This window comes from Bicyclus anynana, chromosome 10, assembly GCF_947172395.1.
Source record: "Bicyclus anynana chromosome 10, ilBicAnyn1.1, whole genome shotgun sequence".
In the NCBI taxonomy this organism is placed as follows: Eukaryota; Metazoa; Arthropoda; class Insecta; order Lepidoptera; family Nymphalidae; genus Bicyclus; species Bicyclus anynana.
Genome location: NC_069092.1, coordinates 12281181 through 12308784, shown reverse-complemented (window position 1 = coordinate 12308784; position 27604 = coordinate 12281181). Strand labels below are relative to the sequence as shown.

Sequence of the window (27604 nt, the reverse complement as noted above, 5' to 3'; positions counted from 1 at the left end):
GGATTTTCAGTCCGACCTGTATGACAAAAACTGTGATAACTCGGCTAATATATATGATACAAATATAAAATATAGCCTATAGCACTCCCCGATAATGTAGCATTCTACTGGAGAAAGAATTTTTAAAATCGGACCAGTAGTTCCGAAGATTACCCCATTTAAAAAATGTGACAAACTTACAAACTTACAAACTTTACCTCTTTATAATATTAGTATAGATATAGATGTTTGTATATATACTATGCACAAAAATTAAGGGAGCAGAAAAAAAATCCATATTTTTGGGGGATTTTCAACAGGCTGTAACTTATACAAAAATGGTCGTACAGCAAAAAAAATAAAAAGCAAATTGTAGCTCTAAGTGTATAATTTTTGGATCTGAGTTTGAAAATTTATTTTTGAAAATATTTTTCGAGTAATCATAAGAAAACCACCGAAAAAAAAATTTTCGAAATTTTTTTGGTTTTTTTTTTAATCTACGGACGTGGAAACAATTTTTTCGACTCAACCTCCATATGGACCGGATAGCTTGTTTATTCAGATTTAATTTCGTTTTTTTAAATCTCGATACGAGCATTTCTCGCTGAGATATCGATGTTTGAATGGAAAAAGATCATTTTGTCTTTGGTTACCAATATCTCAGCAACCAATGATCGCACAGAAATTTTGAAGTTGGTTTTAAAAACTTGAATAAATTTTCTACAAGGATTGGCAATTGAATTTTGAAAAAAAAAATTTTTTTCAATCATTACATGAATTTGAAAAAGCATCCAAAAAAGAGCTTTTTGTCGTTTTTTGGAAAATCAAGCGCCCAATCAAAAATATTGCGGAAACCACTGACTTTAAGTGTGTCTTTTACTGTTCAATATACCCACAAAAACCCTACAAAGTTTCAATTCAATCCAGCCAACCGTTTTTTTTTCCCACTTGATCGAATTTTTGAAAAAATTAAAGGAGCAAGAATTTCGCTCTGAAAATGTCATAATTTTTATCAAAAATGAAAAAATTTTTTTTTCGGTGGTTTTCTTATGATTACTCGAAAAATATTTTCAAAAAAAAATTTTCAAACTCAGATCCAAAAATTAAACACTTAAGGCTACAATTTGCTTTTTATTTTTTTGCTGTACGACCATTTTTGTATAAGTTACAGCCTGTTGAAAATCCCCCAAAAATTTGGATTTTTTTTCTGCTCCCTTAATTTTTGTGCATAGTATAGTATATTTATGTAGCTGATGTTCTCGGTTTTAATATGGCTTTAAACGTTGTATTAATTTTCAACCAATCATATCATATCGTATCTGCATGTACGAGTAGGTATATGCAGATACGATATGATAGGTAGAGATAGATAGAGGTACCTACCCTTAGCTTAAGAGTGTAAACTTTTACAAAGCCCATGATAACTCTGTTAGTTTTCGAATAAGGGTGGAAGGGTGCTTTTATAGGGGTCGAAAGGTTAATTTGGACCGTTAAGTTCGATGCGGGCCGGCGTGTGGTTTTAGCGGCATTATGCAGGATTAAACACGAGTGATTTCAAATTTGTTGTATTTAATTTTCAGAAGTTTACCACCACTTATGTATGAAAACTTTACCCAGGATGTACAGTGCCGGAAAAAAGATAGAAAAAAATATAATACACACAGACTCACTCGCCAGCTATGTTGTGTGTGTCTGTGTTCTTTTTTACCGAGGAGCGGAGATCAAGCGGGTTGCAGGGAGCCGCTGAAAATATGTTTTTTTCTTTTTTTGACCTTGACTACAATCTCACCTGATGGTAAGTGATGATGATGCAGTCTAAGATGGAAGCGGGCTAACTTGTTAGGAGGAGGATGAAAATCCACACTCCTTTCGGTTTCTACACGACATCGTACCGGAACGCTAAATCGCTTGGCGGTACGTCTTTGTCGGTAGGGTGGTAACTAGCCACGGCCGAAGCCTCCCACCAGCCAAATATACACACATAATAAACAGAAGACAGTAAAAAAAATGTTTAAAAGAAAAAAAGCTAAAGATGATGTGTGTGGTACCAAAATGCACCACAACTACTATATATTTAGCTATGTTTAGCTAGTGATGGATCCACCAGCGCAGCGCTGGTCTTCCTCGGAGTCATGTGGTGACGCGAGCGGAAACAACAAGAAGAAGTGTTACTATATAATAATCACATCACACCCACTAATATTATAAAGGCGAAAGTTTTTTCCTCTTTTACGCTGCGGCTACTGAAGCGATTTAGCTGAAATTTGGAATTAAAATAGATTTCACTTTGGATTAACACATAGGCTACTTTCATCCCGGAAAAATCCACAATTCCCGCGGGATTTGTGAAAAGCTGAATTCCACGCGGACGAAGTCGCGGGCGTCCGCTAGTTAATAATAAAATAGTGATAAAAAAGGTGATTAAGGTTACTTGATGTCCTAAGCAATCTTCCTCTGTGGGTCCCTCTATCCTTAGTGAACTAAAGAGAATTAATTAAAAAAAATTCCTTTTATTTTCTCGGTTGTCTCAGGTGCCCTCTAGATGCCCTAAGCACTAAGCGCTAAGCACTTGCTTAAATAGCTAGTCCAGGACTAGGCCCGTACAGTATCAAATATATACATATACAATAAAGTATAAAGATTAGAACATATACACTACCTTTTATTTCGAAAAAATCCATAGTTCCTGCAGGATTTGTGAAAAACTGAATTCCAAACGAACGAAGTTGCGAGCATTTGCTTGCATTTAAATAAATGATCGTAGAGTCAAAATGAAACAATCACACTACAAAACATATAGTCTTTATTATTTTATTAACATTTTATGGGATTTTTACAACGTCGCTATTACCAGTAGTATGCTGATAAATTGCCAACATCTTGTCAAATGGTGTGAAGATGCATCTGGAAAAAAAAATAATTTCTTAACCGCGCTGCAGTTTCAGTTTTAACTGTACAGTTTAATCTAATAGAAATGTCAATCAAAATTATTAGGAATAACTCTACAGTTAAAACTGACCACGAACAAATAAAAAGTATCATCATCATCATCATATCAGCCGATGGACGTCCACTGCAGGACATAGGCCTTTTATAAGGACTTCCAAACATCACGATGCAAACATCACGACATCAAGCGTGATGGCATCAGTCCACCTCGTGAGGGGTCGGTCAACACTGCGCTTACTAGTGCGGGGTCGCCATTCCAGCACTTTTGGATCCCAACGTCCATCGGCTCTTCGAACTATGTGCCCCGCCCATTGCCACTTCAGCTTCGCAACTCGTTGAGCTATGTCGGTGACTTTGGTTCTTCTGCGGATCTCCTCATTTCTGATTCGATCACACAGAGATACTCCTAACATAGCTCGTAATAATAAAAAGTATGGAACCATTTATCCATTTTATTAAAAAAAAGCCTAATATTTTAGGCACTAGTTTTAATTAAAATTATTTCGACAAATAAAATGAAGTCCGACAAACACATTTTGTGGCGTTGTCAACAAAACGACGCCAAAAGAACTAAATGGATGTATAAGTACTGGAATGGCAAATGTGAAAGGTAAGTACAGAATGAAATATTTCCTTTGGCACCATTCCAATTTTTCTTCCATGACGCTGAACAGAGTTCAACGAATAATTTTCCCACCCGATGAATGCCTACAGTTAAATTTTCGTTATCGCCAAACATTTGCTTTGCTATTTTAGAAAACACCGGAGTTTAGTGTGGCATGGCTAGGCACGTACGGCAAGATTTGCTCTTATTAAAAAATATTTTGAACTATTGTTGTTACACAAAGTTTGTTGATGAATAAATATTAAAAAAAGGAGTTTTTTTTTTGAAAACAGACACAGGATTTAACTTTCCCGCTGTAGAAACTTTCCCGCAGGGAAAGTAAAAGTCACGCGGAAAAAGTCGCTGGCATCAAGCAGATCTACATGTACCTACTTACTAAAGTAAAGTAAAGCTGACGAATATGTTGAAAGCGCTAAGTAACTGGTTAGAATTTAAAAAAACATTTAGAGTAGTGGATGCCCGCGACTTTGTTCTCCCTTAGACCTCTTTAATCCAGCCCTTACAGTAGTATCGCTGTAAAAATGGAGTAACTTCTCCCGTTTTCCCAACATATCATATCCTGTCATATTTAAAAATATTAACAAACCAGAGACAATTCGGGCTCATTCGCCCGAGAGTTAAAAAAGGCGTTGTAAAATAAAGCTCATTTAAGTAGCTTATTTTTCTCAGTTTAGATACAATTTTCCTTACCATTTGCATCAGTCCTAGCTCTCTGCATTTCTGTGTCCTTCAGAAATATGTATTCAGCTCTGAACCCAGTGCCATCTAGCCTGTCGTTGGACCGGAAGGTGACCCTCAGGAAATTGCTTTCCGAAGCGATCTGAAGTTCGCGCAGTTGCCCGCAGTACCTCCGGCTACGTGTGTCAATCATTTGACTTGAGAATTGCACGTAGTCACTCGCGGATACAGCTTCGCATCTATAATAGGAGAATAGTATGGCTTATAATATTAAAGTCGACGGCCTCCGTGCCGCAGTGGTATATGCGCGGTGGATTTACAAGACGGAGGTCCTGGGTTCGATCCCCGGCTGGGCCGATTGAGGTTTTCTTAATTGGTCTAGCTGGTGGTGGGAGGCTTTGGCCGTGGCTAGTTATGGATGGGATGGGATGCCGTGTAGAAACCGAAAGTGGTGTGGATTGTCTTCCTACTCCTAACAAGTTAGCCTGCTTCCATCTTAGTTTGCATCATCACTTACTATCAGGTGAGATTTTAGTCAAGGGCTAACTCATAAAGAATTAAAAAAAAAACGCAAACTTTCGCCTATAAAATGTTAGTGCGATTTCTGCAGCAAAATATTGTTAAAATTTTCGCTATCGAACACTTATTTTTCAAAATATTGTATTAATTAATTAATGAAAACAGTACTCTCATCACAATAACAAAAGATTAATCTCGAGTTAATAACAAAGAATAATTTGTTTACCTCCTCTTCCAGCCATGTTGGCTCAACGAAATTTAATTAAAAATTTCAATCACGTACTTTCTGATTATGAACGTATAAGTAAGTAAACAAATAGGATTAAAATAATAGCGAAAACCTACATGTTATTGCAAGAAGTTTTTTTAAATAATAAAATTTATAAGGATAGCTATTTTATTATATTAAAGGATAAGAATCTTTGTCTGGTGCCTTCTATTTTGATCCAACGGATGCAATAGCAATTAATAGTTATACAACTTAACAGCCATGTTCTACGAATTGCGTGGTACATTATCTCGTTCCGACGCTCAGAAATTTTCGTTACCCGGTAACCCAGTTAGCTACCAGAATCTCGCAAAGATACTCTTGAGCACCCTGTATAAGTACAATTTAACAACCACCATGTCCTACGAATTGCATGGTACATTATTTCGTTCCGACGCTCAGAAATTTTCGTTACCCGGTAACCCAGTTAGCTACCAGAATCTCCCGGAAATACTCCCGAGCACCCTGTATAAGGAGGGGGATGGCCTGACCTTGTAGTAGGACGTTAAAATAGGCTTCTAATGATTGTACTATGTGGCACAACTTTATTTTTTTTTTTATTCAATCCTTTTTCGGAAAGATCTGTGAACGAATTCCCGTACTTACGGCACAACACCCTCCACGTCGAAGTGAGTAAAGTGCAAGTGCACTCGCTCGTTCTTGCGCCCGTAGAAGAAGTAATTGCACTCCGTGTCCCGGGGGTAGAGGCCGGGGTGGTTGGGTGACGTCATCACGCCCTTGCGCCGCTCCGTGCTGTTGTACACGAAGGCGCAAGGATACTCTGGAAGCTGCTTTCCCGTTGCAATAGCGTAATCTGTTAAATCCATACTTGTATTACAAACTAGTGAACAACTGCAACTTCATCAACGTGCAACTATCTACTGTATAAAAATAAGTCGGGTTTTCCTTCCTGACGCTATAACTCCAGCCAACCATTCCTTGGAAAGGTCTCGGGCTCCGTGAGGTTTATAGCAAAGAAAATTCAGGAAAAAATTCAACAGGAAAGCGGGAAAATCTTTTTTCATATACAGCACCATCTCTGATACATAGCAAAGTGATCGTAACCGTATCGCCTCGCCGTCAACCAGGCATAATTAACATTGGCTAACTAATGTACCAACAAGACAGTCAGATATCAATTAAGAAATCAGTCAAATCAGAAATTTTTAAGTAAAAGTCTTGCTGGCTTAGCTGCCGAAATAAGGATAACTATATTATGAGTAGCATAAGGTTTAATAACTGTCTTTTTTTCAACAGATTTTCAGTAGACTTCTAAGTGGAGCTAATCCGGGAAAGTACTAATGCCATGCGTTTTTTTGCCGCCAAGCAGAATTTTTGATGTATTCCGGTCTAAAGAGCAGTATTTCCGGTATTTGAACGAATGAAGTGAATTACAGGCAAATGAGGCTTGCGAAGTGTTGCTCTATTTGTAGACGATGTTTTTTGTCTTACTGTCACTTGATGGATGGTTATGTTTGATTTTTCAGTTATTGCTGTAAAATATTACCTTCAACGAAGTAATAGGATATTTTAAACCCTCTACTGTATCGGGATGAGTATATGCCCCTGAACTCGATCGATAGCTTGGGTCCGTTTGACATGATAGGCTTCGGTACGTCATTGCCACAATACGAGCCCATTTTCTCCAGACGGCCATCGACATACAAAAACACGTCCAGCGAGTCCATACTCTCGCAGCTGTAACAAAAACTTCTTATTTAGTTGCCATTGATATTATTTTTTACCAAGAATATTAACTACTTATACAGATGAGTTAAGAAATTAAATGTCACGTTTCACAAACGGCACAAATGGCATTGGGCCAGCGTGGTGAACTATAGGCAAAACCCCTCTTATTCTGAGAGGAGACTCCAGCTCAAGTGAGCCGAATATTTGTTGATAATAATGATGATGATACAGATGAGTATGTAGATACAGAAAACAACCATCGCATACCCTCAAAAATGAAAAAAAAATAAAGAAACTTATGTGAAGACTCTGTAAAAAAAATGTCCACTCGACGGAAGTGATAACTTAAACCTGCTGCCTTATACCTGAGAGAAAGGGAATCCTGACAAAGTGGCACCGTAACGCGTTACGTTACGAAGCGGTTTACTCTCCCATAAGAAGTTATTATAAACGAGTAAAAGGCATTTGATATTTGATATATTGACACACCGATGGTCCAAATAAAAATAAACGTACTGTGAGCATTTACAGCCTCAATTTGTTGTAAATTTTAAGTAGATAACCGCACTGATTACCAATTTAAAATTTACAGCGTTTTTAAATATCAAAATCATAAATCTTTTAACTTACAACGGACCACTACTCACATATACTTTATTGACTTCTAAGTCAACTATTAGATCGTCGATTTAGAAAGTCAAGTTTGTTTGTAATTTTCCTTAATAGCACTATACAACAAAACTCTTAATTACGAAAAAAAATACTAGTCCAAATTCGTTAAGATGAGTTTCCGCTGCATTAATATTATTATCTTGTAATCAAAAGACGAACTATCTAACACTACTAACTAATTCAGTTCAGTGACTGTATAAAATCGTCGTTTTAGAAAGTCAAGTTTGTTTGTAATTTTCCTTAATACCACTGTACAACAAAACTCTTATTTACGAAAAAAATTACTAGTCGAGATTCGTTAAGATGAGTTTGCGCTGTATTAAGATTATTATCTTGTAATCAACAGACTAATTAACACAACTAACTAATTCAGTGACTGTATAAAGACACAAATCTATAGTGGTTCTACGTGAATATCTACGGTGTTTAATATCAATGTTCAGATCACTTGAAAGAATTAAAGGTAATTTAGAAACGCCTCTTTCACTTTTTTTTTAGATAAGCACAATGATAAAAGAAATAATGTTTTATTTTTGAATTATAGATTATTCTTTAATACAAAAAAATGTTGTTTGTATTACAGATATTCTATTTTTGGAGGATGATTTGGTTTTGGGTTGTAGAAGTTTGAAGAGGTGTCAGCAAAACAGAAACAAGATTATTAATCACCTATATAAGAGTGGTTGCTAAAAAATTTTTTTGGTAAAGGGACTACAAAATATTAAAAAAATTATCACTTTCGGGGATGAGCTCTATCGAAAGAACTACTAAAACAGTAATATTAATTAAAACATATTGATGTATTTGTTTAAATTTTAAACTTTATTGAGTGTTATTCATATTATATGGGTAAGGGACCCCGCAACGATTTCAACTTATGTGTTCGAAATTAGTCGGGCATACTCCGACATTGTATCACGAGAGTTTTAGCCGTGTTTTAAAATCTTCTTCTTTAGTGCCTCTCCAATGGAGGTCGACGGTCAGCTTCCTAAATTTCTCCTTGTCATCGGCTAGGCGCAAAAGTTCTTCGACTATTTTTATGGCAGTCCACTCCCCTAAGTTTCGTAGCCAGGACTTCTCCTTCTTCCAACTCTTTTGCTTGCAATCTTGTCTATCATAATGATTTGAAGCAAACAGATATCCTGTCGCAAAATATGTCCGAGGTACGAAATCTTCCGCTGCTTGATGGTTTTAATAAGCCCGGTCTTCTTTTGCATTCTGGCAAGAACCTCAGTGTTAGACACTATCGCCCTCCAGCTTATGCAGAGTGTAGTAGGTATATATCAACAGCTTAGGCTGTCAACAGATTAGTCTATAAATACTGGACTCGGATAGAAAGGAGTTAGTTTGCACTTGGGTGCTACAGTAGTACGTACCATGATGTACTAAGTAGACAGTGTTCAACCGAGTTGAAGTGATTAACCGAGTGATCACCAGAGTATACGCAAACATTACACTGAGTATTATGTTTTTAATATAATAAATTAAATCAATCCTCCTAATTTAGCTTCTAATCACGTCACGAGTGTATAATTCTATTACAAATTTGAATCTATTTCAATTAGAACAATGGGAATTCACTGTAATCTTGTGTGAGCAAACATACATTTGTTATTCACACGACAAATAACATTATCGTACTTTTGCGTGACTGTGTAACTTCGGTAATAATATTTTACTTGGAAACGTTGGCATTAACATTGTGCTTAATTTAAAACGGTCCCACATTATTGTATTAATAAAAAAGAGGGAATGGCGTGCGTTGAACGGACAGGGCAGGGAAAGCGTTTCATTTGTAGTCATTAGGGTTAATTTTCAGTTTAGACACAAAAAAACTGAACTTTTTTATGTGTGAAGTCTGAAAATCCGCAGTGGGCCAGCGTGGTGGACTATGGCCTAATCCCTCTCATTATAAAAGGAGGGTCATGCTCAGCAGTGAGCCGAATATGGGTTGATAATGATTATGATGACCCAGAGTTGGGAGATTGTTGTTACACCCCCGCACTGACACCTATTTTAAAGGCCCACTACAGGGCTAGGACTCTCTGCTTATAGGAGGATATGGAGCTTAAGCCCACCACGCCAATCCACGAGATAAGGGTAAAAATGAAATAAACGATCACTATCAGTTGTTAATTATCATGAACGGGACCGACGACTTAACGTGCTCTTCGAAGCACGGAGGTTTAACATCACCAAGTTCTCAAGAATTTTAGCTGAATTCATACAAGAAATAAAAGCTTTATTTGGTTGAAGGCGCTAATTTCAGAAACTACTGCTCCGATTTGAAAAGTTGTTTTAGTGTTAGATAGCCCATTTATCGAGTAAGGTTAAAGGCTATGTATATGCTCAGCAATGTACCGAATATGGGTTGATAATGACACCCTCCCTTGTAGACACCACTGAGTGACCGACAAGCGCGTCGGGATGTGAAAGTGCCTGTCTTTGCGATCCTTTCGCATACCAAATAGGACGCGGCGCCGCTGAGTTTAGGAGGTATTTTAATAAACTAGCGAGTACCCAGGGGTAAACTGCATAGTTTCTGTCTAAGTCAGTTTCCGGTTGGATGAGTAAAAGCATTTCCCATCGATAAAAAAGGTCATAGCACACATATCAACTTAGTGAACCGACATCCCCAAACTAGGTGAACTCTGTGCTCCAATGTTTATGGGTGATGGTATTGTAAGGCTCATGTCTGGGATGACTTGATGTGCTCTCTGAGGCACAGGCATACCACCATCCCAACATTGTCTGCTACCAATTTCGTGGAAGAAAGAAAAGCTCAATATTTTTCATAGCCCATCCAGGTGGCCTATTCACTATTTTCGTCTTTATTCAACCTATTAATATAAATCAATTGACAAAATGTCATTTACCTACTGTGTGATATCCAAGGTGATATCCACCAGTAAGCACCGGGTGACATTTTTACATAGAATCACAATTTCGTATGTCTACTAGCATACGTCAAATATAGTGAATTAGCTGACGCCGCGCATTTTCACCCGCGTGTATCCCGTTCCCGCAGGAATATAAGGATATATAGCATATAGCCATCCTCGATAAATGGGCTATCTAACACTCAAAGATTTTTTTAAATCGGACCAGTAGTTCCTGACATTAGCGCGTTCAATCAAACAAACAAACGAACTCTTCAGCTTTATAATATTAGTATAGATTTAGATTAGAAGCTAAAAACTGGATCGACGAGGTATTTACATACCCCTTTACACACCTTCTATATACGCATTTACCTGAACTGAAGTTCTGTTATAATTACGAGTCGTTTTTTCGAAGGTGTTATCTACATATTACTATCGTAATTATTTATTTATTTATTTATTTTTATAGGGTACCAACAGGTTATGACAATTAAAATTGAGTTTTACAAAAACATAGATTAGTGAAGTTGTTGTGTCATAGACCCACTTATAGGTTACCTCAACATGCGTAATTTAGTACTCGAATAGATACATAAAAAGAATTAAAAGAATAATAAATAGGTTAATTAGACTAAATTAGGGAGAAAACTGTTTTAGATTTGCGTTTGAAAATATAGATATGGATCTATATATTATTCTAAAGAACACCTTCGAAAGAAACGACCAAGTATGATAGCTGGTTGTTTGTTAAAAATCTACACAACAAAAACTCAAATAAACAAACAAGTAAGTACGTACGTATAAAGTGAAAATATAATAAGCGATGAAAAAGGGCAGGTAGAACCATTTTGTTGGCCATCATTAGGGTTAATTTCGGCCACATGAAAAATGGCTTGACCTAAAATCCCTTTAAGTGGTTTCCACACAAAACAACTTTTATAGTGGGTCAGCCATACCCCTTAGCGGAAAAGTATGGAGTGTTCTTTACGAAGTTCTTTCCTAAGTGCTTGTAACTATTCCCTACAAATATAAATTAATCATCTATGGTTGACGCTGACTACCTTGCTGATTCAGTGGTTAGCCTATGTAGCTTTGGACTATGAGGGCCAAGGTTTGATTCCTGTGTCCTTTTAAATATTGAGCGTTTCTTTCTTCCGAGAAATTAGTGTCCCGGAGTTTAATAAATTAAATATCACGTGTCTCAAACTGTGAAGGAAAAACAACGTGAGGAAACCTGCATACCTGAGATTTTTCTTAATTCTCTACGTGTGAGAAGTCTGCCAACCTGCATTGGGCCAGCGTAGACTATGGCTTAACCCCTTTCATTATGAAAGGAGATTCGTGGTCAGCAGTGAGCCGAATATGGGTTGATAATGATGATGATGACTCAAAGTTGGAAGATTTTTGATAAACCCCCGCATCTATTTTAAAGGCCCACTAACAGGGCTAGGACTCTCTGCTTATAGGAGGATATGGAGCTTAAGCCCACCACGCTAATCCACGAGATGAAGATAAAAATGAAATAAATGATCACTATCAGATGTTAATTATCATGAACAGGACCGACGACTTAACGTGCTCTCCGAAGCACGGGGGTATAACACCACCAAGTTCTCGAGAATTTTAACTTAATTCTTAAAAGAAAGAAAAACTTTGTTTTGAACGCGCTAATTTCAGAAACTGGTCCGATTTGAAAAGTTCTTTCAGTGTTAAATAGCCCATTTATCGAGGAAGGTTATAGGCTAAATATATTATCCCTGTATTCCTACGGGAACGAGAACCATGTGAGTGAAAAGCGGCGTCAGCTAGTATCTCATATAGCCCGTCCGTCCAAGTTTAAAGCGTATATTTATAATATGGCGCACATTAAAATGGGCTAGATTATTATGATCATGAAATAGCACGCCTCATCTCCCAATTTCCTCCATGAATGCTATATTATAAGGTACAATTTCACATTAACCATGCGATAAATTCACTGACGCCGCCTGTCGAATGCATTGCGGTGAATCCATTTATTACGATGCGCTTACCTCGATCCGAACACAATTCATTGTTAAACTTGTTCACGCGGTCAGTCAAACATCATTTACAATTCAACGCAGAGTGAATGCATTGGCTGGAATACGTTACTGTAACCCGTTGAGGTAGATCTAATGCTAGTGATGTAGTCGTTATAGAGCCTAGTTATATCGATAGTTTCACATCACTATTATGAGCCTATTTTAACGACCTACACCACGTGCGAGTTTCAAATTCACCTTTATCTCTCTCTGTTTAACACGATACTATAGAATGAGAAAGATAGCGGTGAATTTGAAACTGGCACTTGCGAGTTATATAAAACATCGTTAGAGAATAGCCGTGCTGTAGTGGGTCTCTAAAAAAGGCTTGTAGACTGGCCTGAAGACGAAAGTTTTCGAACATTGCGTGTTGCCAGTGATGATCTCCTGATCTGAGACTTGGTCGCTAACCATGGACCTTATTAGAAGGCTCAAAGTGACTCTGCGGGCGATGGAGCGAGTTATGCTTGCAGTTTCTCTGCGTGATCTAATCAGAAATGAGGAGATCCGCAGAAAAACCAAAGTCACTAATATAGCTCAGCGAGTCGTGAAGCTGAAGTGGCAATGGGCAGGCCATTCGAAGAGTCGATGAACGTTGGGGTCCCAAGGTGCTGGAATGAATGATGGCGAATAATTTTAGAGAACTAATAAACGTAACAATGGTTTGTGACTAAATAGCTGGATATAATTGAGCAGTAGTTCACACTTATTGAGGTAGAGTTAGTGCCAGTCACAGACGGTAGTTAGTGAGTTTGGTAAATCAACAGTTATGTAGTTCAATAGCTTCGAGAAACCGAGAGATTCTAAACGAAAACACATCCCGCATGAACGGAGTCGTTCACACTCTGTGCGCTGAGTATTATTCGCTTAGCTGTGGGGAAAGAGTTGTGTGATCTAAATAATTATTTATCTTCACGCAATTCAAACACACGTAGATTTGTTTTCTCAGAGTGAGAGGGGTTAGGCCAATAGTATAGCCACCACGTTGGGCCAATGCGAATTGACAGACTTCACAAAAGCAGAGAATTAAGAAAATTCTCTGGTATGCAGGTTTACTCACGATGTTTTCCTTAAATTTCTTAAAATGCACACAACTGAAAAGTTGGAGGTGCATGCCCTGGACCAGACGAATCCACAACCTCCGAATCGAAGGCAGAGGTACTAATAGAACAGGGCTATCACGTTTTGTTAGTTAACCGCGGGCAGGCGAAGATACCGTCAAAAAAGCATTTAAATATAGTATAAAGTTAAATGAATGTCTATTTCTAATACCCAAAATTGAAAATGTATCATTGCTCGAAAAAGATCGTTGTGTTTTAAAAACGTTGTCGTGTGTCGAACGCTTTCTTAACGTCTGTTAATAAAACTCCAGGATTTTATAGTTCGAAACTTAACACCAGTAGCTGTGAATGCTATTATATCAGTACACATAACCCTGAAACCAAAACCACATGACCACACATCCCTAAGTCGTGTCCAAACCCGCGGTTACCACAAAATGAGTTTCGCAACAACTTTAATTTTGGACCGCAGCGTGCAGCTTAGCGGTGATACAAAACTCGTTATTATGCGTTTAGCTGTTTTTTGTGTTATACGAAAATGTTTATGGATGGAAGAACTTTGAGCTAACATTTTTAATAGACTACATTGATGTAGAACTGGACTAAAATTAAGAAATTGTAGTTATTAATGTTTTTTTACAGTATTTTAAGCCAGCGTTTGGCTGCAATTATGCCTGGTGGTAAGCGATTATGCAGCCTACAGTGAAACGCGCTCGCCTTGAAGATGCTAATCAAGTCAAGAGTTTGCCTACAAGCCACCTACAACATGGGTATCTGTATTTTAAATATAGATACCCATATTGTAAGTGATAAGGAAAACAGAAGCTGGAAGCTGGAAAATATTTGTATTTAACCGTTTGTGGAAGTTTATGATTTCCAATAATCATATTTTCTTTCTCTCTATGCCACTTAAGGTCGGCAAATGTTCATGATTACCAATCATCATATTTTCTTTGTCTCTGTGCCACTATTGGTCGGCAATATGTTCATGATTACACGTCATTATGTTATCTTTGTCTCTATACACTTAAGGTTGACAAATGATCATGATTAACAATCACCATACTCTTTTTGTCTCTATGCCACTTAAGGTTGGCAAATGTTCATGATTACCAATCATTATATTCTCTTTGTCTCTGTGCCACTTAAGGTTGGCAAATTATGTCAATCTCTTTCATTTGGTTCTATTATTCGTCATCTTATCATCTAATTCTGTAACCTAACCTCCTGTAACCTAACCTAAACCTAACCTCTTTCACACACTCCAACCATCTTTTGTTTGGCCTTCCAAATTTCTTCTTGCCAACTATGTTCTAGAAGGTATATATTTGACGTTGGACTTCCACTTAAGATAAACATCCACTAGTAACTACTTCTAAAATAATATTACAAAGAGAATTGTAGGTAGTAATTCCAAAACTGGTTATTGAAAATTTTTCAGTTGCAATCATGATTTTGTATTCCCGTACCGCGAGGAATGAAATACCTATAGTCGAAAAATACAGATTTTTTTCATACTATTATAATTGGGCAGCTCGTTCGAGACTGTTGGCAGTGCACAAAATAGATCGTTAAAAGTTCTATCAAACTAACTACAACTGAATCCAAAATCTAAGTCCCAGTGCCTATATACTCTCCTGGCTAACTAATTATGAATACATACTCCCGGATATATCGATCATTGGTCCACAGCATTATGTAATAATTATGTATTGGAGATACAGTGGATAATACAATATCCATGCATAGATTTTCTGCTTCAGGGACCCAAAGTGATATGCACTGATGATCATAATATTATATTCAGAGGGACTTATTATTTGGAGTTAGATAATGTGGGTTAAAGCTGTGATAGGCCAGTAGATATGACATCACCTCCGATCCCGGAGGGCGTAGGTTTGAATCCGGTCCGGGGTTACACCTCCAACTTTTCAGTTGTGTGCATTTTAAGAATTTAAATATCGCGTGTCTCAAACACTGAAGGAAAAACATTGCGAGGATAGCTGCATAACTGAACATTTTCTTAATTCTCTACGTGTGGAAGTCTGTCAATCAGTATTGGGTTAGCGTGGTTGACTATTGGCCTAACCCCTCTCATTCCAAGAGGAGTCTGGTGTTCAGATTGCTTGACTGTACTATTATATTTTCATTGAAAGTCTAGTGGGACGACTTCGTTCAAGTGAAATTCGGTGATGCAGCCATTCAAAGAAATTATGTTTTAGTGTCTTAAAAAGCGCTTGAATAAACAGTTATTTTGAAATCACAGACCGACATTTCAAGTTAATTTATATCTATTGACTGTTGTGGTTGCAATCACAACCGATATGATGTTAACTACAGATGCAGTCAAAGATAATAGCGCGATCATTTGGAACGTGTTATTCGATTATCTTGTTCGGTTTCGATTCGTACGATCTTGCCGGGATACAAAACCACTTCGCCATCTTTGCTAGTAGAGTGGTACTTCTCAAGAAATGAAATGCACTAGAATATACAGTTATTTATGTTAGGAAGCAGATCGTTGTTATAGTGCTGGATTACCGAGAGTATCTTGGATATAAATAACATTAATTTGATTGAAATATTCCATTAATCTGTATTGTACTAAAACAAATTACGTTTTGCGTCCTTTTTGAAATAATCAATATTGCTATATTGCATACGTGCGCGGCCTACTATAAGAGGATACGTAGTTGGAAGGATACGCGATGTTTTTAAATCAAAAAGGTTATAGATCTGAATCCCACTATTTGTGTCATAGCCTTTACTAGTACTGGGTTCCTAGTACAAAACGATTGAAATAGAATTGCAATCCGCTTGGGTATCCAAATTACAGATATGTGTAATCTGCACCTGTCAGCTTGCAATCGGTTTGCAGTTTCGATTCCAGGAAGTCTGTTTGGTTTTGAGTGTAGTGGTAATACCTACGTGTTGTAAAGGTTCATTGGTGAGTAATACTGACAGTGTGAACGCTCTTTCAGGTGGGAGATGCCTCATTAGTGCGTTCGCGTTTGCTTTGCGTCATCGCAACTGATCAACGCATTGCACACATGCGTTGCGGCAACTCACGACATCGTAGCGCAAGAACGCACGCACCTATCAGGTGAGATTGTAGTAAAAAGGCAAAGAAAATCAAAATCGGTTCAGTAGATCCAGTGATTATACTTCTTACCATACCACAAACTTTACCATTGATAATTAGGTGTGATTTTTTTTTATTTTTTAGTCTCTCAATATTCCTGCAATCTGTATTGAGACATTCAGCGGGATTTTAAGTATTTATATTATGGCGTGTTAGGTGCAAAATCCAGTGATTTGCCCATATATAATAATGTAGTGTCTATTTCATGACATCTTGTGGTGCTCGTCTCTTGAGCTTTTTGAAAGTTGTACCAGGTTTCTTCATCATTAGGTTCCTTGCAAGTTGATTTGGATGTTTACGAATACGCTTTTGGTATGTTTTCAGTGAGTGTGAAACTTCTGTCTTTATAGTCTTAATTTTTAGTTCACGATGCAGGCGATCATTTTTGAAGTACAAGGAGCATTGGTAATCTTGCATTTTTGACTGGAACCGTTGCAGAATTTCTAAATTCTAGTTTGATGCTGTACCCCAAAGTTGCACTCCGTACGTCCATACCGGTTTAATTATGACTTTGTATAATAAAAGCTTAAAGACAGAAAAAAGAACAGCCAAACGAAATATTAATATAAAAGTCATGCGTAACAAAATACAAAGCGTTGACAACTCACTCGATAATGCTGCCGGTGACCCTCTGGAGGCTGAAGTCGTCGAACACTAATCGCACACGCTCCCTCCCGCGCGCCAGAATGTCGTAATGACATTGCGTTTTGGGAGGATACGGCGACGGGTACTGGGGCGAGGTCAACTTCCCACTACGGCTCTTATCAGACCTGAATACTTGATCGCAGGATGACGCTGGAAGAGGATTAAAGTTTTATGAACGTATTTTTAGTGATGTCAAAGGGTGCATATAAATTAGCCTCATTTGGTTAACGTATACCTACTAGATGTTTTGGTAGATTTCGTACAATTACCTTGTAGTTGGAAAATGTTTATGTGATGAGCATGGTTGTTTTTCGCTGTCTGAGTATTTATCTATACTAATACTATAAAGAGGTAAAGTTTGTAAGTTTGTAACATTCTTTAAATGGGGTAATCTTCGGAACTACTGGTCCGATTTCAAAAATTCTTTCACCAATAGAATGCTACATTATCGGGTAGTGCTATAGGTTAGGTTAGGTTAGGTTATTTTATATAGGTATCATATATATTAGCCGAGTTATCACAGTTTTTGTCATACAGGTCGGACCGAGAATCCTCTTAAACAGATTTATTCGCATGCGCTGCCTTAACTATCGTGTAAAATTGAAATTACATGTACAGAGACTTTATGTATCTTTAAAAGTTAAACTACAAAAAAGTCCACGACACCATATATCTATCTTCTATATATTAGCAGATATTTTTGTGTTTTAAAAATTATTAATTTTATATAAAATTAATAATTTTTAGGTTTACGTCTTAGGTTTACGTCTTTATTTATACAACTACACTTTAATCCTTATTAAAATAAATTATTTATTAATCACAAGGATATTATGGAGATAAGATTTGCCCTTTACAGTATGTTAATTGCTTAAATAGTTTCGGAGATAATACAAAATTTCTAAGAGACGCAGAAATTCCGCTATATAGGGTAGAGGTAGGGGTTGGGTAGGGTAGGGGTAGGGTTGGGGTAGAGGTAGGGTAGGGGTAGGGGTAGTAGTAAAGTTGACATCGAATTTTACGCGGCTGAAGTCGCGGGCGTCTGCTAGTACGTTATATGTTGTCTATTTATTTGTATGATAAAATTCGTTATCTTAGTAAACATAACATACAGTCAGGGATCCCTAGAACATTTTACACCTGATTACTAACAAGCTATTTTTGTATGAGTAGCTTCATCTCGATGAGACGATCAACTTTAAAAAAAAAACATCTGGTTAGTAACAACTTTTATACTATATTTAATATGACTATACGCTTTTTTTGGGGCTTATAATAATTAGTGACTCGTATATTGTGTAACTATGTTTATTATTTACTTTTATTTGTAAGTCGAAATCCCATTTTCCCATACATATCTACTTTGATGTTATCTATCATTATTCCTTAAATATGTGTTTTTGTGTATTAATATTAGTTACAATAATAGTATAAATAATAATTGTAGTTACTTTAGTTATAGTTACAGTACAAATTAAAAAATAATATTTAATTATAGGTGATTTTTTTACAACTGAAAATGTAACTGAAATAATTATTCTGTTCACGTTTGATGCACAAACGTAAAATTCATTTCCTAGGTGCACAAACTCTAATATAAACATTTAATGATTTAACAAAAAAAAAAATTTTAATATAAGACGTTCGTTGGTGAACTTCATCTTAAAGGTAAGGTCAATTTCCTTTAGAGAGAATTTTATGAACTTATTTATTGGCACATCAAAGGATGCATAATATTCCTACCTAGATGAACAGCATAGCAGAGCAGCTTGATTGAAAAATGTAATTTTGCGGGCAAAGGTATTTTATTTCTTACAAGCTTTTTACAAGTTTTAATATTTCTTTCTGTGTGCGCTATGGTCATTTGCCCAATTTATGTCATCTTATTCAGCGAAATTATTAAATCTAAAAGTACTAATAAAAAATAGCTACAAAAATGTAAGAAGTTCTTCAATTACAAAATTCAATTATAACGTGTTTTAGCAGACTCAGAAGTGGATTACAATTAAAATAAGAAAACCAATGTCTAACAAAGGTTTTCACAATATTTGTCAGGACAACTTAATTGAATCAAAATGTAAACAAAATAAGACCCTAGAATGGCAGAGAATCCCTAGTCCCAAAGGCTTGTGGCCTAGCCCAAGTAACCCATATAGAATTACACAGCAAAAAATGTGGACGGTTCGAACGCCACGAGAATACTGAATCAGACCGTACGGCGAGATATATTTTTAGAACTTAAGAATCAGAAGGCATTTTAATATTTTTATTCAACTATTCAAACATACATTCTCTATGCTTTTTAAGTTATAAGAGATCAATGAAGCTAGTCATTCAATTAATCTATTCTACCGAACTTGGTAATGCACTGCCGTGCGTATAAATACTCCACTACGGCTCGCTCTTATCGGAGCTGAATACTTAATCGCAGTATGAAGCTGAAACGAATGGACCTCTAAGATGGCGGATTATACTTTACGAGCGTATCCTTAGCGTTATTATCGACTACGTATGGCGGGTAAAGTGGGTTAGTGAAAATTGATGTGAAAATCTTTTTAAATTAAAAAAAAATCAGTTGTCTGTAAAGTCGGTTTACTGTCGATAGTTGAACGTGACAACGTCATAAGAAGTAAATAAATAAAATACTTTTCGTTTTTGTAAAATACTGTTTAATAATTAATCTTCGTCATCGTTTTTCAAGTTTGCATCCGGCTCCATCGAATTATAAGACGTTGTCACGTCAAAATGGAACCGACTTCAAAGACGAATTTCGGTTATTTTGATTTTAACATAAAATCTGGAAAATGAAATGGGACCAATCTGGAAGTATACACTTTCAAACCAAAAAAGGATTTTCAAAATTGGTTAGTAAATGACAATGTTATGGGGTAACAAACATTAGAAAAAAGAGCCATGGCCGAAGCCTCCCACCAGCCATAAATGCTGCTAGGTTTACTAGTAGTTTAAAGTTTAATAATTTGTATTGAAAACTACACATATTTTATGTACAGTTCGTGCACTGTAGCATGGTGCGGGTGACAGTTGCCTGTATTACGTTCATAATACGGACTAATATCGTGAACTTTCAAGAATCTGTCACCCGCACCATGCTACAGCGCACGAACTTTAAGTAGTAGGTAACTTACTCGCTGCGCTGACTGCCGGACCCATAGCAGGTGATCCATCGCCTGTACTTGACTTCTTACCACCGTCGAGATCTAAAAATAAAATAAAACAATAAACAATGGTATATTAAAAAAAAAAAAAACAAACAAAATCAACTGAGCTAAGCAAGATCAGTTGATTTTGTTTGAAATATGAGTTTCTACCATCAAAATATTTTTAACCAACTTCAAAAAAAGGAGAAGTTCCCAATTCGAGTCTATGCTGCTTTGCTGTTTATTACCTGCTGATCAATTTGAAGGAGGTGCTAGCCCGTGACGTGTTAATTTTAAGCCGTTTCTGAAAGAATACTGAAAAACCTATAATAACCTTATGATATCTTTACATGGCTTTAATTAATACATCATCAGGTTAGCCCCGCCTCCAAATTGATCAACAGGCAATTACCAGCAAAGCAGCAGGAATAATATGATGTTATTTTTCGCTTTTTAGTTTAGTCGGTACGTTTTATGTTTTTGAAGTCGGTTTAATTTTTTTTATTAAATTTTAGTTTTTCAGGGCAATTTTCTGCAATTTTCTGTCACCCGCACCATGCTACAGGGAAAGGGATTAGGAACGTTAATACAGTTCGGTAGGATTACATTCATAATATAATGTTTGTTCTATTACAATCACTATCAGATGATAATGTTAATGATAAAGACAACTGATTGCTTACCATAGATCACGGTAACTTGGATGGTAGCACCAACTTCTCAATTTAGCTCAATAATCTTATAATCATAGATCAGCCTATGACTCTAATTCATGTCAGAGCCAAATAAATAAATCAAATGTCTTAACTTTTTTTTTAAATTGAGATTTACAATTACCATTTATTCCTATCTTATATATTTAAATTTTTATAGAATACTAAAAGAAAGAATAAATAAATGCAGTACACATACAAGTATGTAAAATTTTTTATTTTTTTAGTAGAATAACATTACAGAAAATGCTTACTAAACCTGCGATAGAATGATCGTCCATAAGGAATTGGTAGCTCGCTTTGAACCCCTGGCCCGATGTTTCGGAGTTGGCCGTAAATTGGACCAATAGATCTGGCCCCGTTGAAAGAATTTCATAACCTAAAAAGTAAATGCACTTTACATAGACTATACTTTTAACAGACTCAGAAGTGGATTACAGAAATAAGAAACCAATATCGAATAAAGGTTAGGATTCACGATATTTGTCACTTAATTAACAAATCAAACTGTAATCAAAACAAACCCTAGAATGGTAGAGAATGACCTTGAGTGGAGTCAGGAACTTGTGATCGTTGTATGTAGGGTTAAGGAATCCCTTGACAGTTAACTAACACTTACCTTTTCCACTCAAGTCTCTCTCCCTGCCTATCCCAAGTAACCCATGAAGAATTACACAACATTGTACGTTGTACACACAAAACGTTGAAAAGTGGACGGTTCGAACACATTAACTGTAAAGCTATTATGTAAAGCTTCTAAATTAGTTTAATGACTCTTGATTATTTTCTTTCCCCGTAATTTACAATTTTATAGTTATTACCTATATTTTTATGTCAATTACAGGTGTAGACGTACTCAGGATTCAGGTAATAATAACTTCTTGATTGTTTGAATACCTTCTTTTATTTCAATTACTTTATGATATTTCTATTGGTGGTGAAACTACTTTCGATTCGGAATTGCAGACATTGCAGAGAAGAATCGATAAGAAACTCTACAGTAGCTCTTTTCAAAGATGTTGGTTATAAAAACTGTTTCAATTCTACTCGACTTAACTCGTGATTCGCTCAACAGAGAATAATCGACCGCCAACATGAAAACAATAATGTCTCCTGTCAAGTTGTAGTTTTCAAGCTTGGATAAAATAAATCTGATTGGTTCCCGCCATTTTACTTCAACCGGCGTCAACCAATCACAGAATGACAACTGAGAGATCATTTAAAAACAAAGTTGCCAGCATGAAAATAAAAATGTAATATAATTATGAATCCAGTTTGCTTAATCCTAACACAGGTAAAAGTTACCAACATCATGGTTGTTAAATCATCATACTAGAACTACCAATATGGTAAAGCAGATATTAGCTCAAGCTATCTCAATTTTATGAATTTCAATAATAATATGATAATAATATATCATAGTAACAAAATCCCATAAATGAATTACGACTTTATTCGAAATCAGAAACGTTGAAAATAATTGCCTTTTTTGATAAGTACCTACTTATTTAAAATAGGTAATTAATTTTAACATGCTCTTTTGTATCGTTTAAATTTTATGTATATTACAAAACTGCTATATTGGATGTTAATGAAGTGGTCACCAAAACTCGAATTTTTTAAATATATATTTCTCTTAGAACCTGCTGTTACTTAAAGCCACCACAACTTTACCTCCATTTGATATTCAGTATAACATTCAGTATTGGATAAGAGCAGGCATTACTTTGCGGAAGTTCATAATAAATATATAATAATTTATTTATTTATTTATTTATCCGCGAAACGAACGACGAACCCATGCGACAACGTCACCGAGGTCGTCACCCAATTGCACGTTGTAGAGTCAACATCTCCTGAGGATGCTCCGGTTTCGGGGTGAAACGTACGTAATGAGTATTTTGTTGGACCTGGGTGAAGTTGTCGCTTGGATTCGACGTTCGTTTCGCGGATAATAGCAAAATAAATAAATTATTATATATTCGGAAACATTTAGCTCACAAACTTTCAGTTTTTATAAAATTTCGAAGATCTGTGTGTTAGAACATGTACCTACACACAAATTGTAACAAGTTTTAGGATTTTCCTTACCCTTGCATTCTTAATTTTTTTTTACAACTACCTACTTTTAACTGAATGCATAAAGAACGGGTAAAATTGTTTTTAACTTCAAGAGAAGTACTTACAGAGTAAGCCCTTACAGAGTTCCATGAATCTTCCTTTTAAAATAAGTCCTTTCAGTGGCATGTCTGACAAAATATCTTGTTACGAAAGATCCATCCTCGAAAATGTGGGTTAATTTAATTTATTTTTTCCTTTTACCTTTATATTAACTAGTGGCAACCCTTTACCAATTTATACGTCGAAAATTGACGGGAATTTCCTTTTTACCTTCATTTAACTATATTGTACATTTATGTCTGTTGACAGGAAAAATATCATTATATCTATTACTTCTCGCTTCTCTCTTAAAAGCATAAACCATGGATCTGAACATCATATTGAAAATATTTCTTACAATCCAGTTGTAGCGAAGCGTGCCTTGTAGGGGCCCAGTATTAAAATTAGCAGGGGAGCCCAATCGACGAGCCAAAGCCCAGGGACAAGCGGCAAATCTCCCAAAAAATTCCCAATTTCCCACTCGGACCCAAAAAACACTATATAACATATTACACAAGATGTAACTTAGTGTTACAAAAATAATTTTGTTACTTTTTTTTACTTTTTACAAGTAGCCCTTGACTACAATCTCACCTGATGGTAAGTGATGATGCAATAAGTCCACTGCACATACCACTGTGCCACGGAGGCCGTCAAACTCATTTTACAATGTAATGTAGTATAGGGGCACATAATACATTGTATGTACAAGGTGGGGATAAGGATTACATTTTGTTCTTTTTTTTCGGGAAGCACTAAGTGGGTTTCTGACTAAGTGGGTTTCTGTACATTGTACTTTAATTAATTTTTACTTTAACACGTAAGGGGCCTCAGTAGTCCAGGGGTGTATCATTGATATGGTGATATGATATGACGGTAATTACGCCCCTGCAATCCACTTTAGTGATTAACGCGATAGATAGATTGAATAGTACGGAGTATTTTCAGGATGTTTAAAAATACCTAACCAAATGGTTAAACAAACCCAAAGGTAACAATACTACCTGCTTATAGATGTACTTGGGTATTACTTGTACGGGAATACAGAAAGGGTTTCAAGCCTATACAAATGTTTGGAGCGGGGAATGCAAACATTTACTCTCGTATCACGATTATAAGGAAAAATAATTATAAAAATCCGTACCTATATAATTATTGACATTAGTTAAAATTATACTTGCGTAAACCAATCCATTTTAAAATCATAATTAGGTAGTTATCTCTACATAATATTTTTATTATGTGTTCCTGTTAGTAACAATCGATTTTCTTAATAGTTTGTATAATTATGTTGTTTTATATTACTTTTATTTGTTACGTGTGTATAATTTTACAGTGTCAAATTATATTTTTGCCTGGTATACTTTTTTAGCGGCAGCTTGCCGGTTGCGCATTTACTTGTTAGGTATTTTTTGTTTCCTAGTTCATTATTTTAAAAAAAGTCCGGCTGCTCAGAGACAGTGGCGTAGCGTGCCTCGGAGGGCCCTGTATCAAAATTTGATGAGGGGCCCAAATAATGAAGTGTAAAGATTTTTTACAGAAGCAACAAAAATGCTCGCTTAAACTAAATTTGAAAATAACTTAATCGATGTAGGCTGTTTCCAACATTTTAATACACTGTTAAGCAAGAAATTAAGTGATAAAATTTTCCTAATTTTTGCTTTTACACGTAAGAGGTCCGAGGGCCCCGTATCATTGAATAGTTATTTATACCAGTGTCGAGTGCCATTGCAACATGAGTGACAGTTTGTGCCATGAGATGAAAGTGAAGAGCCGTGATTCGATAGTAACTTTTATTGCGTGTATTTTTTTTCAGCTATCCTTCTAGTCTAGCTATTACTGATGTAACAGGTTTGGATGTCTTCTATCTAACCGTCATATTCTTCACAATCTTCGTGTTTTATATTATACTGAAAGAGATATCCTCACCTACAATTTCGTTGCAGAGTATTGCAATTACCGGAGCCGTGGTGATTCTTCCGTCGAAAACTTTTATAATATCAGCTCGGTTCAAACAACTGTAAAAAGAATCAATGTTAACGATACGTGAGGATGCTGTCCAAGAGAAGACATGCGGTATAGGAACCCGATTACCAACACACCGTTGTAGAGATTAGGTCACAATCACATATGTAAAATTGAAAGAGCGATAGCGAATGTCCAGGGGAAAGTTGTTCATAAATTTTGGTAAACGGATTTGCTGTCATAGGCATTCTCCTGTATTATTATATACCAATTTTTTTTTTTTAATTTTTTTTTTATTGTACAAAATACAAAAAGTGTTATATAATTAAGTACATAAATAGCCATCCTCATAAACTTGACGTTTTTGTGAGGACGGCGAGTTCACAATTATGTTAATTTATTATATAAAATAAACTTACCACATAAGGGAAACAATTAGGCACCATACTTTATAATGCCTAAGTCTGTCCCCTAGCGAAGTGCATCTGCGAACCCTCCCCTCCCGCTCGAGATGCACCCTTTACATATTTTACCAATTTTTTTTTGGTTAAGTTAATATTGAACAATTTGTTAGTCCAGTCCAGTCCTGGCAAATTTTTCAATATATGTGGCACCATACAGTCTTTGGTGCGCTTGCCATAAACGCCAATACGCTCATTTTTCTTTATATTTTGTATGATGTCAAACTCTTCTTTGAGGATTGCGACGACTACTTTATTCTGCACTTTCTTTCTTCTTTATTAACAGTGCGTTTCGGTTATGCTTGTGTTAACTTACCTTCAACCTTACTACATCAAAAGCTTAAACGTTTTGCGAAAACAGATCATCAAAACACGAACTCGTGTAAAAGAAAATAAAGATTTCATTTTGTCCCTCGATCTTCCGATCGACAAAAGAAAATGTAAGCGTAAGGATCTTCAGTGAAATGTAAATATGGTAATGTGGGGAGTGTTGAATATGATCGCGGAAGAGCGCAAAATAAACAGTATTTTCAACGGCTATAGGAGAAATATACGCAAAAGGTCCGGCAAAACAAGATATATTAGAAAATATAAATAATAGAACTGTTATTGTTATATGTAATGAGAATTTAATTGAATGTGCAATTTCGAGAAGGGCACATCTCGGATATTCTGAAAGAACCATGACTAAGGGCCTCGTATGGGTTCGGAACTACACGGGCATACTCCGACGTTGTATCACGTGAGTAATAGCCGTGTTACATAATCAATTAATAGGAATAACACTTACGATGGCTTAAATAATTTAAATTATATGGTTGGTTGGATATGGATATGGATGGTTTAAATTATAAAATATCTAATAACATGTGTAGATTAATTTTAAAATAAACAATTTTAGTAATTTTCGAAGGCTAATTATTACCAAAATGTAACAGAATAGTCACTTTTAGAAATTATACACTAGTTAGGAAATTAATTAGTTTTTTTTTTGTCAGACATGTGCCCTTTTCGAAATTGCATATTCAATTTATTATGAAAGTCGGCTAAAATTCACGTGACAAAACGTCGGAGTAAACAAAAGTTTACAAAATACTTGATACAGAATTACAGATCCATTGAATAAAAATATAACATAAAAGATTATGAAAATAACACCTTTCATCTCCTTTCTGCAAATAGGATTCTTCAAACACTAATTTGATCCTTTCGTGTTTTCTGTAACAAAAGATTTATATGAAATGGTTAGGTAAAATCTGAATGATTTAGTCTTAACTTACAAGTATCTTTAATATAAAATATAGTATATACATTTAGAGCTGTGATAGCCCAGTGGATATGACCTCTGCCTCCGATTCCGGAGGGTGTGGGTTCGAATCCGGTCCGGGGCATGCACCTCCAACTTTTCAGTTGTGTGCATTTTAAGAAATTAAATATCACGTGTCTCAATCGGTGAAGGAAAACATCGTGAGGAAACCTGCATACCAGAGAATTATCTTAATTCTCTGGTATGTGAAGTCTGCCAATCCGCATTGGGCCAGCGTGGTGGACTATTGGCCTAACCCCTCTCATTCTGAGAGGAGACTCGAGCTCAGCAGTGAGCCGAATATGGGTTGATGACGATATACATTTAAATCTGTATATAAATCGTTTTAGGTTTCAATTATACTGAATTTAAATCTAAAACGATTTAAATTTGTTTTAAGTTGGTAGGTACTCGCAGATATAGTTTTTTTAATGGTAAAATAATAATTGTTTAGATTTAAACGCATGTTGTGAGTTAGCCTAGAAGTGGGGATGTAGTATATTAATCTTAATGCATATTATGTTTAATTAGTCATAAGTTTTGTATAAGTAACGTTTCGTTTTTCGGGATAAAAAGTAGCCTATGTGTAAATCTAGAGTAAAATCTATTTACATTCCAAATTTCAGCCAAATCGCTTCAGTAGTAGCGGCGTTAAAGAGTAACAAACAT

The 27604-nt window shown here is 36.0% G+C and overlaps 1 protein-coding gene across 1 annotated transcript in view; it reads right to left on the bottom strand.

Moving 5' to 3' along the window:
• Positions 1 to 2765: 2765 nt before the first annotated feature.
• LOC112046654 (suppressor of lurcher protein 1-like) overlaps positions 2766 to 27604 on the bottom strand; it is a 111487-nt gene continuing 86648 nt past the window's right edge. Inside the window, exons 7-15 of the mRNA XM_052883896.1 lie at positions 26788 to 26847; positions 25133 to 25221; positions 21303 to 21422; positions 20319 to 20390; positions 17136 to 17322; positions 6526 to 6716; positions 5625 to 5832; positions 4244 to 4470; positions 2766 to 2883 (exon numbers count right to left, since the gene is read on the bottom strand). Of these exons, the coding sequence (XP_052739856.1) occupies positions 2813 to 2883; positions 4244 to 4470; positions 5625 to 5832; positions 6526 to 6716; positions 17136 to 17322; positions 20319 to 20390; positions 21303 to 21422; positions 25133 to 25221; positions 26788 to 26847 (1225 nt within the window). The 3' untranslated portion in view covers positions 2766 to 2812. The remainder of the gene's footprint in view (positions 2884 to 4243; positions 4471 to 5624; positions 5833 to 6525; positions 6717 to 17135; positions 17323 to 20318; positions 20391 to 21302; positions 21423 to 25132; positions 25222 to 26787; positions 26848 to 27604) is intronic.